This window comes from Pipistrellus kuhlii, unplaced genomic scaffold (assembly GCF_014108245.1).
Source record: "Pipistrellus kuhlii isolate mPipKuh1 unplaced genomic scaffold, mPipKuh1.p scaffold_m20_p_3, whole genome shotgun sequence".
Classification (NCBI taxonomy): Eukaryota; Metazoa; Chordata; class Mammalia; order Chiroptera; family Vespertilionidae; genus Pipistrellus; species Pipistrellus kuhlii.
Genome location: NW_023425529.1, coordinates 31,953,807 through 31,970,190, shown reverse-complemented (window position 1 = coordinate 31,970,190; position 16,384 = coordinate 31,953,807). Strand labels below are relative to the sequence as shown.

At 38.4% G+C, this 16,384-nt stretch overlaps 1 protein-coding gene across 4 annotated transcripts in view; it reads left to right on the top strand.

The window, feature by feature from the left end:
- Window positions 1-16,384, top strand: part of IPO8 (importin 8) — a 56,600-nt gene that overhangs the window by 3,875 nt on the left and 36,341 nt on the right. For 2 of the 4 annotated variants that reach the window (XM_036456697.2, XM_036456701.2), the window contains exons 2-8: window positions 4,239-4,320; window positions 7,263-7,419; window positions 9,826-9,984; window positions 10,536-10,692; window positions 12,815-12,904; window positions 14,093-14,187; window positions 14,793-14,877. In XM_036456697.2, the coding sequence (XP_036312590.1) occupies window positions 4,239-4,320; window positions 7,263-7,419; window positions 9,826-9,984; window positions 10,536-10,692; window positions 12,815-12,904; window positions 14,093-14,187; window positions 14,793-14,877 (825 nt within the window). Of the gene's footprint in view, window positions 1-4,238; window positions 4,321-6,969; window positions 7,022-7,262; window positions 7,420-9,825; window positions 9,985-10,535; window positions 10,693-12,814; window positions 12,905-14,092; window positions 14,188-14,792; window positions 14,878-16,384 lie in introns of those variants that run through there. The other 2 variants (XM_036456702.2, XM_045587887.1) reach the window with 2 other exon arrangements.

The window sequence follows — 16,384 nt, the reverse complement described above, 5'->3', positions numbered from 1 at the left end:
TCCCTGAGTTGGTAGCCTTAAAAGTCTCTGTGTTCTGCCCACCGGGATGGGGCGGAGTTCAGGGTGGAGCCTACAGCCTTGGCTTCCATCAGCCCCGCCCTATGCAGCTCCTGAGTCTCTCAGGGTCCTTCAGTACTCGCTGCAAGCACCTCTGAGGGTGAGGGGCCCTCGAGTTTCACCTGCTACCAGTCTAGTCTCTCCCCCAATGAGCCTGGAACGGGGGTTCAGTTCAGTTGGAAGTGGGTTGATAGCAGTCTGGAGCTTTTGTTTCCTTCCCGCTAGGGCAATCTAGCATCAGAGTCAACAATCCGTCCTTTGCGTGCAATGTGTGCGACTCCGGGGGCTCTGCCTTTCGCCGAACCCCTGGGATCCCGCCTCACAGCCCAGGCTCCCCCTGTTTGAGCCTGGGTCCCCAGGGTCTGGCCTAGAACTGGGGTTCAGCGCTGTTGGGTCTGGGGTTCAGCACAGTCAGAGCTTTTATCTCCTTCCCGCTAGAGAACGCTAGCCAGGCACTCAGCCGCCCCTTCTCTCTGGCTCCGTCCTTTCCGTGCACTCAATGTGTCTCCGTACCTTAGGCTTTTACAGCTCCTCCGCGCTTCCTTCTGGTTTTCTCCTTGCTTCTTGTTGTAGAATTTCCAGTCAGTCGACTTTCCTGTAGTTCTGGGTAATGTCCATTTTATATTTTAGTTGTATTTTATTGATATTGTTGTGTGCGGCTGCAGTTAGGTGTTTACCTGTGCAGCCATCTTGGATCCTCAAGATGTGTGATATTATTGGCAGGCTTTTATTCCCTGCTTTTCTTGAATCTGTGAAATCCTTTTTATTGCCCTTTGAGGAGTTTACTTGTCTATGAGTAACATTTATTGAGTTATATTGCAAATACTACCCCGTTTTCCTGAAAATAAGACAGTGTCTTATATTAATTTTTGCTCCCAAAGATGCGCTAGGTCTTATTTTCAGGGGATGTCTTATTTTTCCATGAAGAAGAATACGATACACATTTATTGTTAAATGAAAATAAAGGAAATTTATTACCTGTATATGGTACAGTAGTACGGTAGTTGTCAACACAAACCAGACAAACTGTGAATCCTATAGTATCAAGAATTTACTCATTTATTCAATGACAATCATGTCATTATCTTCTAGAACATCATCATAACAATCCAATTCCTGAATTTTCTGGTGAATTTCTTGTGATTCCATTTCTTTCAGAATCAGTGGACCAAATCTCTCATGTTTAGCCTAGGGGGGCCTCATTTTCGGGGGGATGCCTTATATTTCACTCAGAAGGAAACCTGTAAGTAGGTCTTATTTTCGGGGAAACACTGTCGTACAAGATCGTGCCCTCAGAGAGTTGCGTTCTAGTGGAGGATACTGACAAGCAATATAATTTCACGTCATAAGTGCTGTAGAGTGTAAAGCCCCAGAGTGTGTTGGGATGTGTAAAGACAGTGGTCGTTCTCTGAAGAAGACAATGAGCGGAGACCTAGATGTTAGGCGTGAACCAGGTGAACTGGGAGGGGAACAGAGAGGGAAAGGCAAGTTCAGTAGAAGCCTTCGACTGGTCACGCCGGAGACTAGGATGGGTAATGTAGTTATGCTTTGCCATCATGCTTTGTTGGTGGCAGTGAGGCAGAGAATGGGAAAGCATCAGGACTTTGCTTTAAATGAATTCTCATAAAATGCAGAGTTTAGCTAAGTGAATAAACTCTTTATTTTCAGAAAATTCCACAAAGTAAATATCCTCAAGAAGTCATTGAGAAATGCCTTCCCCTCAACCCCTTAGAAATGGGAAGCCCAGGTGGAAAAAGAAGTTGGATAAATATTTTGTGAGGAAAGTAGTACGAGAATACATCGAATGTTTTAGCTGGCAAATTAACATAGATTGAATCAGGCAGAAAGGAAAAGATAAAAAGTTGCAGAAGTTCTTTGAAGTGCAAACCGTTACAAAAAGAGGAGCTCTAGAATGTGTAAAATGGCAACAGTGTTGAAATAAAAGTAGTTTCCACAATAACTACTTTCAAATAAGTAGCATTAATCTAAGTATAAAGATTATTTTGTACTTATGTGTAATAAGATTTAAAAAAATAAATACTACACTACATAGATTAGAATTAAACTATATAGATATTTGATTCACTATTAGACCTTCCAGTATTCAGAAGTTACAAACAGGAGTTATTTTATAATGTAAATGTAGAGGTGTAAACGATTTGGCTACATTTGTGTTAATTTTGGTTCCTATAAACTGCTGTTAAAAGAAATCTGTTTTCTTTAACAATATTTTAAAATTCTGGCAGTTTCAATTATGGATAAAACAGAATATACTTCATATACAATAGATTTTAGATTCTGAGGTTTATAAGGGTGAAAGGAAGAATAATTTTAAGATAATTCAAAATTTTACTGGATTAGAAAGCATTATGCTCTTTCATAGAAAGGATTAATATTTTAAAGATGTCAGTTTTTTCTCTTTTTAGTCAAAAATTTATCTTAATAAATGCTATTTATAATAATAAAAGCATAATATGCTAATTAGGCCAGATAGCTGAATGACCTTCCAGATGTCACTCTGGATGTCCTTCTGGATGAAGCCTCAGCAGCGGGGGCTGAGGCAGAGGAGGTTAGGGGCGATCAGGCAGGCAGGGAGATGAGCGGTTAGGAACCAGCAGTTCTGGATTGTGAGAGGGATGTCTGACTGCCGGTTTAGGTCTGACCCCTCATCCCCAATCCCCCCTTCTTCCCCGGGTCAGGCCTAAACTGGCAGTCAGACATCCCCTGAGGAGTCCCAGATTGCGAGAGGGTGGAGGCTGGGCTGAGGGACTCCCCCGTGCATGAATTCCATACACTGGGCCTCTAGTTATAAATAAAGGGATAGGGAAAAAAACTGAGGGGTGTGCCATGGTAGATCCAGGCTCCTGGGAGAAGATAAACTGGACAGACTCTGCATAGTATGTCTGGCTTTAGCCTTCCTGAGAATTTAGGAGTCTTTTCTGGGGTTGTCAGTTGGCAAGGCCAGGTTGAAGCCCTGGGAATATGGCAGGGCTGTAATATGGTCGAGGCACCAGCCATCCAGTGAGAATATGGTCAGAAGGGATGGGCTTGCTCTTGGTTTTTGTGTGCTTCTGGAGTCACCCTGACCACACTCAGGAGACAGTCAAGTTAGAACATGTCTGTGGGTGAAATGACCCAGGCGGCAGGCACTTGCTTCATGAGCACAGGCTCGCTTGGGCATTACTACGTTTCAGATGCTCCAGCAGCGGAGCCGATGACAGCTCCGTGCGGCGAGGCTCCCTCTGGCCATCTGGACTGTGTCCTCTCCAGGGCTCACACCCAGCTATTTAATGTGATCTTCTCCTTTTCCTGTGCTGGTCTTTTTTAGCACATATTTTTTTTTTCTTCCTGTTTTCGGTTTGCCAAAAATACCGTATACTAAATTAAAGTACAGCCGGGACCGGTTTGGCTCAGTGGTTAGAGCGTCGGCCTGCGGACTGAAAAGTCCAGGGTTCGATTCCGGGCAAGTGCATGTACCTTGGTTGCGGGCACATCCCCAGTAGGGGGTGTGCAAGAGGCAGCTGATCGATGATTCTCTCTCATCGATGTTTCTAACTCTCTATCCCTCTCTCTTCCACTCTGAAAAATCAATAAAATATATTTTAAAAAAATAAAATAAAAATAAATTAAAGCACAAATAAGCTGGGAAGAAACACTTGAAATGTATTGGTCCCCCCAAGAAGGTTGAGATTGTAAATCCATAAATAGCTCATAGAACTTAAGACTAAAACAAATCTTCCACTTACAAAAGGATAAAGGGAGTAAGGAACTTGTAGAAAAACAAACAGGCAACACACAGGAACAATTCAACGTAGAGGAAATGTAATTTGAAACGGGGATAAGGTTTTAGTTTTTGCAGGCATGATAATCCCTGCCTTGGGTAGACAGACACACCCATCTACCGTTGTTTCTATGGTAAATGGTAAATTGCCGCTCCCGTTCTGGAAAGTATTCTGACCATATGTTTGAAAAACAATAACAACAACAAACAAATAAGAATGTTCAGATTCTTTTATTCTAAGTTAATTTTTTTTTTTTGACTTGAAGTATTTTAGTAATTTTCATTTTGGAGAATTTCATTCACTTTAAAAGTTTTATTTACGGTAGTGTATTTAGTAACAGCTAATAGTTATTCATTTATATTGCCTTATTTTATAAAATATATTTTTTTATAATTTCAGTCCTACAAGATTATCAATTTTGCCCCCAGTTTACTTCGGATTATCGTCTCTGACCATGTGGAATTCCCAGTGCGCCAGGCAGGTGAGTTGCTTTTTTTTTTTTTTAATCTTTATAAATTTATGGTGAAAGTAAAAGTAGAGTTTTATTTTAATTTTAAACATATTTGATTTTTTGAAAAAAACAAAACAAAAACAAAACAGGAAATGCACAAGAAGTATTTCTAATGGCTTAGAAAAATCACTTTCCTTTAACCCGGAACTTTAGGTGTAGAGATTGAGTTCTTAAATCTCTCTTAGCTTTTCCTTCCTTTCTCTTCTCTCAGTCCTTTGCTTTGCCTCTGTAATCTTGCCATTTCCCCTCATTATCTTTCTCAATTTTAAGAGCATCATCTCCCTGATTTTTTTATGATTCCTGGAGGCATTGCCTTTGGGCCCCAGAGTAATATCATGAATTTATCTATGTGAATTTATATACTCCATTTGTGTATTAGATCATGGAGTTGTAAAATATTGCACAGATGTTCCTAACCACAGATTAGGGAGCAGGACTTTTGTTTTAAACATGAAACTTACTTTAAGTCTCTGGGACCTATGGTAGATTGGGGGTGGGAGGTGGGAGAGGGTATAGGGGGAATAAATGGTGATGGAAAAAAATGAAATAAAATAAAGATTAAAAAAGATAAGCTGGCCATTAGAGCCAAAAGGTTAAAAAAAAAAAAAAAAAAAAAAGGGAGAAAGCCTTGGAAAATCATGAGTCCTGAAAAGATTGTAACGTTAAGATAAAGGTGGTAAAATAATAATAGCTAATTAAAAAATAAATAGTTAAAAAGGCTTTTACAAATTATTGAAGTGATATATACTCATTATAAATTATTTGGGTATTATAGAAGAACTAGAGGCCCGTTGCATGAAAATTCATGCACTGAAGTGGGGGGAGAGGGGGGGAGGGGAGTCCCCTCAGCCCGGCCTGCTCCCTCTCACATTCTGATAGCCCTTGGATGGGAGGTGACCTGGCGATCAGGGGAAGGCGACACCCCATCACACCTCTGCTGCTGCCACTGCTGGCAGTGCAAGCCTCAGCTGGCCCTGGTTACCTGAACCTCAGGCAGCCCTGGGAGGCTGGGCAGCCGCCATCCGAGGCTTGCCTGAGCCTTGGGCCAGCTCTGAGCAGCTGGGGGGCTGGGAGCGGGTCTGGCCGCACTGTGCGCCTGCTGTCCCTCTCCCCACTTCACCTCCTGACTGGGCTGAAAGGACTGGGGGATTCTGGTGGAGCTGAGGGTACTGGGCGCCGCCATCTTGTGGCTATGGGTGCCCCCATATTTGTGATGGTGTGACTGTCAATTTGCACATTCCCTCTTTATTAGGACACCAAGAAGAAAGTAAAAAAAGCTGCTTGACATTCATTATTTATAAAAGAGCATCATTAACACATGTGCATGTGTTTGGGTACAGCAATTGATGTTTTATAGAAATGGGGTTATACTCTACAAGCTGATAAAAGTATTTAATTTTACTTGAAATAATAATGAAAAAGTAAATAACCATTCAGCTTTGGGAAAATATAACAATATGTATGACTTCCTGAAAGATCCCTTTGTAGATTAGAAAAATCTGTAAAAAACATTTGTATTGCAATTTTTACTTTAATAAGGTTTGTAAGACTTCTATATAAGGTTTTTGAAAGTATTACTCTCAGTTTTATTTAATTTTTGTTTTATAAAACAGGCTGTTCTGAAACCACATTTTACTATTTTAAATAACCTAAGTATTTAAAGGGCCGTTCTGAAATTCCTATAAAAGCTTTGTGGAAGTAGTATTTTTAAAGATTTTAAAGCAGTTTATTAAACTAATATGTCTTGATTATAGAAACAAAGAGTTTATACATTAGATTGCTCTTAATCTCACCCCCAGAGGTAGCTGCCATCAGTTTAGGGGCATGCTCTCCAAATCTATTTCCTCCCCATAGATATATTGGCTTTATTATTATTATTATTATTATTATTATTTTGTTAATCCTCATCCGAGGATATTTTTCCATTGATTTTTAGAGAGAGTAGAAGGGAGGAGGAGTAGAGAGAGAGAGAAACATCGATGTGAGAAAGACACATTGATTGGTTGCCTCTGGTACAGCCCCAGCCAGGACCGTCGATCCGACCTGTAACCAAGGTATGTACATGCACGCCCTTGACAGAAATCGAAACCTAGGACCCTTCATCCCAAGACTAATGCTCTATCCACTGAGCCAAACTGGCTAGGGCTATGCTGGCTTTAAAAAGTAACAAAGATCTGTTTATATTGCATATGCTATTTTATAATTTCCTTTTTTAAATTTAACCATGTATGCTTAGGGGATTGTTCCATGTCAGTGTATATGCATATACTTTATTTTTTTATGATAATTGTTCAGTATTTCTTTGTACAGAGCTACCATACTTTATTTAAACAATTTGATGTTAATAGACATTTCCTTTATTGACCCTTATTATTGTTGTTAAAGAGGCAATGCTCAAATGAGCATCCTTGGACATATATCTCTGGATACTTGTGGGAATATTTTCATAGAAAAAAATGACAAAAAACGGATCTGCTAGGTCAATAGATTTTAATGATGTTAACATTTAGAATTTTGAATCTTATCACCAAGTTGCTTCTGCTACATTTTCTATCAACAGTGTATTAGAATGCCAGGTTCCCCATTAAAATGATCACAAAACCATTTTAATCCCTATAGAACTGGACTTGAAAATAAGAAGCAACCTTCAGACAACAAAGATACACACATGGTAAAATCATGGACTTACTTATAATTCAGTCATTAAATATTATTAATTTTATAACTAGAAGATATTTTTTTATTATGGGCACCATACAAGATGGCCTATGTAAAGAACATATTGCAAGATTTTCCATTTTTTATTGGCTGTCATATTTAACTTTGAAGGAGTTAAGCCTTTCATGCTCTGACAAGCTGAATAAAGTTATCTTTTTGGTACTGCTATATTGGCATTTTTCCCCCTAATTTAGCTGCCATTTACTTGAAGAACATGGTGACACAGTACTGGCCGGACCGAGAACCTCCCCCAGGAGAAGCAATATTTCCATTCAACATTCATGAAAATGATCGCCAGCAAATACGTGATAACATTGTGGAAGGAATAATTCGGTCTCCAGATTTAGTGAGGTACCTTAGACTATATCTACATGGTTAGTAGTAGGAAGCACAAAATATATGTCTTGAGGGGGGAGATTGTGTTTAATCATTAGCCTCAAGTTGTTGTTATTTATTTATTTATTTATTTTTAATATATTTTATTGATTTTTTACAGAGAGGAAGAGAGAGAGACAGAGAGTTAGAAACATCGATGAGAGAGAATCATCGATCAGCTGCCTCCTGCACACCTCCTATTGGGGATGTGCCCACAACCAAGGTACATGCCCTTGACCGGAATCGAACCCAGGACCTTTCAGTCGGCAGGCTGACGCTCTATCCACTGAGCCAAACCGGTTTTGGCTGTTGTTGTTTTTAAAAAATATATATTTTATTGATTTTTTACAGAGAGGAAGGGAGAGGGATAGAGAGTTAGAAACATGGATGAGAGAAAAACATTGATCAGGTGCCTCATGCACACCCCCTACTGGGGATGTGCCCACAACCAAGGTACATGCCCTTGACTGGAATTGAACCTGGGATCCTTTAGTCTGTAGGCCGATGCTCTATCCACTGAGCCAAGCTGGTTAGGGCACAAGTTTTTTTTTTTTTTTTTTTTTTTTTAAAGGTAAATTAATGAAGATGGGCACTCAGAGAATACTGTTTCGCTGATTAGTCTTTGCTTTTGTAATCCTCTGCAATAGTTTGGGAAAGATTCAGCTGCTTTAAGTTGCCACAAAAAAAGAGTTAAGGCAAAAATCGCACTTAACTGAAATTGTTGTATAAATCCCTGATATCGGAATAACTATGTTCTTAGTTATGATCTCTTGACTTTTTTCTGTCTGCTTTTCTTTTTCCCGACACAGAGAAATTGACTTCTGGGAGTTTTAACCTACCACTTTTCTTAACTCTTGGCCTCTCTTTTCATTCATTTTTATGAACTGAGCATCTTTTCCTTGAAGGAGACAGGATAGCTAGAGTCCGTATAAGGAGAAGAATCGCCTGTGGTTTTTCACATTCGGCTTAGGTGCTGTAGAGCAACGCTGTCCGAGAGAACGTACTGCTGTGATGGGAATCTCCTGTATCTGTGCTGTCCAGTGTTTAGCTGTGTGGCATACATGGTATTGAGCCCTTGAAATGGGGCCCATGTAGCTGAGGAGCTGAATTTTTAATTTAACTTGGATGAGTTCCGAGTGTGCACATGTAGCTAATGGCTGCCCCTGTCTGTTGGACAGCACCGCTGTAGGGTCATAAGGATTTTGCAGTCTTAAAATAGGAGAAACAAAACCTAATTACTGAGCTAGTAATTAGATTTCTTTTGAAAACGGGGGGAGGGAGATAGATGGAACTGAGGTAGGGGAATGAAATTGTTTAATGTCAAGAGATTAGATATAACTGTTCTCCTGGTGTCTAATGTACATTATGACAGAAGCAGGAGAAAGGGAACAAAGTGTGAGGAGGAAACAGTGAGGAAGAAGAAACATTACTCTGCTCTTTGTACAGGTACTTTGTTGAGAGGAGAAAGTAGATGTGCTGGTGAAAGAAAACCACCATTATTCTCATTAGCGGTCCAAGTACCAAGTTAGGCAATGGCTTCCCTATGGTGTAATCATGGATCTATTTCTTGTCAACATCTAGCTCTGAGTCTTGCGATGCTTCTGCCTAGTAATGTATGAAAGGATGGCTGCTCATAGCCATCCTGTGCTTGGTTGCAGTGAGAAGAGGGTTGGGAGGGCCAGCCTGCAGATGACATCTTTAAGAAGGAAAAGGTTCAGTTTTCTTGCATGCAGATTTGACGTATTGGTTGTTTGGGAGCAGCTGCTGATGGCACAAGGGGAGACCTTTATAACGAGACAGTTCTTTGTGGTTTTGCTTCTGTTATGTCCTAAAGCCTTGACTGTAATCACTTTGAAGAAATATTTCTAAGGTTTATTTTAGAGAGTTTTGCAAAGAAAAATTTTCAAATAGATTTGCAATGTATATAAGTAAAAGGCATTATTTTGTTTGTTTCAGTGAATCCATATTGTTATTGGCTGTTTAACTCAACACACAGGTTTATTTTTTCCCCGCTGTGGAATCCTAAGTTAGCCAGGCTCACTTTCTGACCTTTTGCAAATGACCATGTAAGGACATATTAATAGTTTAAAGGAGAAAGGATCCCCCCCCCCCTCCCCCGTATTTAGGATTAGACTGTTTGAAAGGCTTTTAAAATTTTTTTTTTTTTTTAGGAAATGACCTATTCTCTTTATTTTCAGGAAGTTGAGCTACTGAGGAGGTTTGTCTTTCTAATACTGTTCTTTGTCCTCCCTCCCAGATACTTAACTATATCATGTAGATAAATAGGACTTAAAAGTGATTTTATGTAAATTATTAGGGCTCTTTGAAACCTGATATTTATTAACTACTTAGATTTTGGACTTTCTCCCCCCCACTTTATAGAGTCCAGTTAACAATGTGTCTCCGTGCCATCATTAAATGTGATTTCCCTGGTCACTGGCCAGCGGTAGTCGACAAGATAGACTATTATTTGCAGTCACAGAGCAGCGGAAGCTGGCTTGGCAGTTTATTATGTCTGTATCAACTGGTGAAGACATATGAGTAAGTTGATTTCCATTGGCTAAAAATACCAGCCTGTGGTATTTAGAAAGAATTAAATTGCACAAATGGGTTGCTCTGGGTGTTCTGGGGAATCAGGTTAATTCAGCAAATGGTGGATAAGCACAGTCAGACATGTTTATTTACTGCAGTTACTTAAAGAACCTTCAATCTGTGAATGTACATTGCTAATCTTTGAGGCAGTGATGCGATATGATAATGCAGTGCTTTTCAAAAATTAATTTAATTAAAAACTTAATTTAATTTAAGTAGTAGAACAATTTATTTAGGAAAGTCACAAAATAGACTTGAAACTAGTGTATTTATTTATAGTAAGATATTTGGTATGCTGCCTGTAAGAGAGATGTGTTCTTTTTAAGTTCTTCCAAATTTTTTCTAACAATTCAAATAGATAATGTAAGCCAATGGTTGGAATGTTTTTATTTGACTAGCTTTATATAGTTTTAAAAATATGTATATGTTTGTTCATTATTTATGGTTCTTTTGCAAGGGGGGGCAATTATTTTTCTCTCTTTTTGTCTTTGCTCATGTAGATATAAGAAAGCAGAGGAAAGAGAGCCTCTTATAGCAGCAATGCAAATATTTCTGCCCCGTATTCAACATCAAATCATGCAACTCCTTCCTGATTCCTCACATTATTCTGTGTTACTACAGAAACAGATTTTGAAAATCTTTTATGCACTTGTTCAGGTAAGTGTCTATTGCAAAAGACAAATTTGGGGCCTTGCTTTTCTGCCTCACACATGGTAGATGCTGAATAAGTGTCAGTTAAAGTTAACATTTCTTATGTATTCTCACATGTATTTCTTAAAAAAAATCCTTATGGGGGAACAGGGTCACAGAAATTAACTTGATTGTCCAAAGTTATCTGAGTGGAAGAGCTGAGAGTCAGTGTCCGTATGGCTTGTACTCCAATGTCTGAAGTGCTGGATATGGGAGAACCAGGGGAGTTAACTGCCCTAGAACCTGATTACTTGACTAATCTGTCCATAGCATCTATCTACAAATTAGTTATGATTGTAGAAGAAGAGGAAGGAAAAGAAGATATTCCCTTTTTATTGGGAAATCATACTGATGGTAGTTTGTTTGCATTTGACCTAATTTAAATCTAACAAAGTAGTTTTGCACTGTTTAAGAATATTTTACTTCAATAAAGATTTATATTTTTAGCCTTTTAACCTTTTTTCTTTTAAAAATATATTTTTATTTGATTTTTTTACAGAGAAGAAGGGAGAGGGATAGAAAGTTAGAAACTTTGATCAGCTGCCTCATGCACACCCCCAACTGGGGATGTGTCCACAACTAATGTACACGCCCTTGAATGGAATCGAACCTGGGACCCTTCAGTCCAGAGGCCGACGCTCTATCCCACTGACCCAAACTGGTCAGGACCTTTTAACCTTTTAATAGAGACAGTTTGAGGCAGCTTTTGTTTTCAGCTCAGCCTTTTTTTGGGAGAGAGGGAAGGGAGAAGGAGGCAAATCTGAGGAGAGATAAGAAACTGGGATACTGGTATTCTCCACCCTCTTTTTTTCTTTTTTTTAAAGTAACAGGGAAGGAAGATGTACGGTGCCTTTGCCTTTTTATTAAAGCACTGCTCAGAAACTTTCCTCAGGGGAATCACTTTACTCTTGAGGCAAACATTCAGTGAGAATTTTGCCATTAGATGTAGTAACATCCCATTTGTTCCCTTTTTCTCTGGGAGAAGTATAGCCAGAAATCAGAAAGTAAGACAAAAGCTTATGAAATAATTGTCCCCCAACCAGTCCGGCAGAGGAGGGAAGTTGGGGTGACTGGGCCTGCAGGGAAGGGCAGTTGGGGGTGAATGTAGGCCTGTAGGGAAGGGCAGTTGGGGGGGAATGTAGGCCTGCAGGGGAGGGCAGTTAGGGGCAAACAGGTCGGCAGGGGAGCGGTTAGGGGGAGATCAGGCTGGCAGGCAGAAGTGGTTCGGGGCAATCAGGAGGGCAATCAGGTGAGCAGTTGGGAGCCAGCAGTCCTGGATTTTGAGAGGGATATCCGATCTGGGCCTACATGGGCAGTTGGACATCCTTCGAGGGGTCCCAAATTGGAGAGGATGCAGGCTGGGCTGAGGGACACCCCCTGACTCTGTGCACGAATTCATGCACCGGGCCTCTAGTGTGTGTGTGTGTGTGTGTGTGTGTGTGTGTGTATATATATATATATATATGTATATGTATATATATATGTGTGTGTGTGTGTGTGTGTGTGTGTGTGTGTGTGTGTGTGTGTATATATATATATATATATATGAGGCTAAGTTGACTCACACATGCATGATACGTACAAAGCTCTCACTTGCGCAAATTTCACGCATCTGTTTCAATCTACCATTGGTTGATCGTGAATTTGGTTGACACTTCTAGCATAGAGAAAGGGCGAATAGTGATATTAACATATTTCTTCTAATTAATTTCCTTTCAGTGTGCATGAATCTGTGCACTGGGTCACTAGTATCTCAATAAAGTTGGGAAAAAAGTGAGTGGTTGAAGTGAAAAGTTTGACAAAGGGGTAAGTGGTAAAAATTACTTACCTGGAACCTCACACTGAATAAATGAGACCTTACTGTATTAAATATTTTTTTTTTTCATTTAAAAAAGTAGCTCAGAGGAAATAATTCATAGCTTATATACTTCTAGACTTTAAATTTAAATTTTAGTTTGAACCATATGAAATTACTGTTTTCATGGTCAAATGTTAGCCATTTCATGTATTTCAACCTTCCAATGTAGCTGAGATTGCTGACTTGTGGAGGGAGGAATGACTGCTGATGGTGATGTTCTTTTGTTTTCAGTATGCATTGCCTCTTCAACTGGTGAATAACCAAACTATGACAACGTGGATGGAGATCTTTCGAGCTATTATTGATAGGACCGTTCCCCCTGTAAGAAAGAGCTTCTGTTCCTAAGAAAAACTGTGAAAACATGGGTTTGGGATATTTGTGGTAGACTGATATATGATCTTAGCCTATCTGGGGAAAAAATTACTACTGTAGTAAAAATAATAATAAAACATACTCATTTTGGGATTGTTCAGGTAAGTAAAACTAATAAAATAACTACCTTTTATCCTACTAAAATCCTAAAAAACACTTTTGAGAACTAGTATTTATTCCTCTAGCCTTTTTTTCCTCTCTGTGTCTATTACAACAATATTTTATTTATAAAAATGGTATATGTAGACACTGATTTGAAATTTTTTTTCACGTAAAATCTTTTATAAATATTTTTTATGATACAAATGTTTTTAAATTGTCATTTTTGTTGAATGCTTCATTTGCTGGGCATTTAGATTGTTTTAGTTTTTTGGCTATAAGGATGTAGTTAAAATTTTTATACACATACATGATTATTTTCTTTGGCTAGACTCCTGGAAGGTTTAAGACTTTGACAGATCTTGGAAAGTACTCTCCAGAAACATTGCCCTGGCTTACACTTCAATAAGCAGTGGCTGAGAATATTTTACACAAAAGTCTAAGTTGCCAGTTTGATGGGTGAAAGATGGTATCTCATTTTTATCTGCAGTAACAGTGATGCTATAGTTTACTTATCAAATTAACTTATCAAGATAACTAATCTAGTTCAATTAAAAAATATAAAATATTTTAACATTTAAGTTTGTCTTCAAATGCGCAGTACTTTTCTCTTATTCATATTTTGGGACAAATTATATTTAAGTTTAAGTTATATACATAAATGCACAGAACTTATTGAACAGCGCAGTGAATTATGGCAAACATACACTTGTGTTACTGTCACCCAGATCCAGATGACATGGTAGGACCTTTCTGTCACCCCAGAGTTTCCTCAAGTGACAGGGTATTTTGTGTTTGTTTTCTACTTATTTGGGCCTTTTGAAGATGGGAGACAAATGTGAACAACCTCATTGGTTAGTTGAAATTTACTTCGCTTATTTAATTTTTACCTTGCCATCTCTAAGAAGGAGTTTGCATTGTATGACAATCCAAATTGACAATTAATATGACTTGGTCCATAGCAAGACTTATTCTGCCTGTTAATTCACATGAACTTTGTTATGCAGAAATGTAATCTGGGTGTTTTTGTCCTTTTAGGAGACTATGCAAATTGATGAGGATGATCGACCAGAACTAGTCTGGTGGAAGTGTAAGAAGTGGGCGCTGCATATTGTAGCTCGTCTATTTGAACGGTAATTCTCTGTATTAGATACTGGTCTTAGGTCAGCATCTCAGTATTGGATATAATAAAGTCGGATAGGTCCCCTGATGGCCCACAGTGTATGGTTATTTGTCTTCAGTGCCATAGAGGGCAAAAAGTCACCCTCTGTGTTAATTGTGATCACTGACTTTGAGATCATGATGAGGTGCTCAGTCTTCTCTGAATCTTTGTTTTTCTGTAAAAAGAATGGAAAATGACATTGTTTAGCTTATTGGAAATATCCAGGAATTGTGCAAGAAGGTGCTTAGTAATTCAGCTCTGTAGGGAAGTTAGACAAATTTAATTATAGAAGCATTTATTGGAAAACATGTTAGATATCATTTTATTTGAAATAGTAAACACTTAGGGGATCATCATTAGTTAAGTAGGTAGAAGTTTCTGTCTGAAATTTTAAGTATGACCCAGAGTCATAGTATAGCTTATCATGATTTCCTTTTGGGACTTGTGAAAAGAAGGGAAAGTTCGTTTTCTGCCCCAATAGAATGCATCTTTCAACAAGGGACTGTATTTAAACTAGTGAATGTGCTGGTTTAAAAAGTTCACAGTATTTAAACATTTTTCTCTTTCTATTTTAAGATATGGAAGCCCAGGAAATGTCACAAAAGAATACTTTGAATTTTCTGAATTCTTTTTGAAAACCTATGCAGTGGGAATTCAGCAGGTAATAAACTTACGTTTTTAAAATAGAAGTAGTTAAGGCATTTCTATCTATTTAAAAGTAGGTTACAGATATATTAACATGTTATAATACATATGCTAGGAGATGAAATGGAAGCTCTGGGAGCTTAATGCACTGCAGTGAGCTTTAGAACCACGTGGCCTAGGCAGCTGCTACAAGAAGTGCCCTTCTAGACAGCAAGAGGCTGGACTCAAACCTTTTCAGTTTTTTGTTGATCATGCTGTGGCAGTCACCAGTATTTGATTGGATTCTTCTGTTGACTTTCTGACTTCCTGTGAGTTTCCTGCCCTCTATTTCTTTAAGCCTCACTTCTTTGTTCCAAGCTTTTATATCGTAAGAGTTCATGGAATACAAATTGATCTATTTTAAGAGAAGCTGAGCTCAGAAGTTAAGAATTTCAGCTGAGAACTTGTACATTTTTTATGGAAGTTTGGGAAGCAGTTCTATGCAGTGAGAGTTGGGCATAATCTAGTTTGATATTAATATTAAAAAACTATGAAGGACAAGTGGACATGAAGATTGTTTGATCTGTATTGCTATTTGAATCATATTTTTGTTTTTATGGCAACAAATAAAATGTAATAACTATTGAGCACTGTCAGGACAATATTGAGGAAGAAAAAATTAGTCAGACATAGACATAGCAAAAGTCTCTAATGATGAAGTAGTGGATGTTTCTAGGTTTTTGTAAATTTATGCATATTAGTTTTCTTTATTGTAAATGATCTAAAGTTAATACTTCAAACCTGCCATCTGAGACAGAATATTTCCTTTGATAGATGATCATTTTGTCTAATATCATTTTATGGATTACCATTTCTAAAAAGTACCTTGCATCAGTTCAGGAAAGCTATGGCTGCAGTTTTTTCACAAAATATTTTGTTGGCCCTTGAGACAGTCTATAGGGAAAACTAGTGAATAATGAACAAAATGATCAGTTCAGCAATTCACTATGGATACTAGCATAATCAGGTCTTCTACTGTTTTCACTGTTGTTAAACTTACTAAGCTTCCTAAAGTTGAAGTGTGTTCAGTAAAGTTTTTCAGTTTCACATAAATGTGTGTGTTTGTGTGTGCACATGCGTGTATGCGCACATACATTTAAATTTCATACCGCTGTAGCCATGTCATAAACTATTTATACTTTAGCTATTCAGGGTGTATATTCCCAGTATTTAAAAATAGTTTTCTTATAAAAAACTGTTCTGTTCTTTATTCTTATGTGTCATCTGCACTTGGTCTGAGCCACAGCTGTATCTGGAAGAACCAGTTCAGTAGCATCCATTTTTAGCCTGCATTGCTGAACACTGCAGAGATGACGGCAGAACTCTGACACTTTTATCAACCTGGGTTTTGCACAGCTTGAACTGAATTTATAAGTTCTGTACTTGTTTTGAAAGAACCCTTTTTATTTATTCACCAGTTCATTTGATAAGCTTTCTATAGGGCAGAACTCTGGAGACCAGACATTAGAAGCCTTGGACTTTGC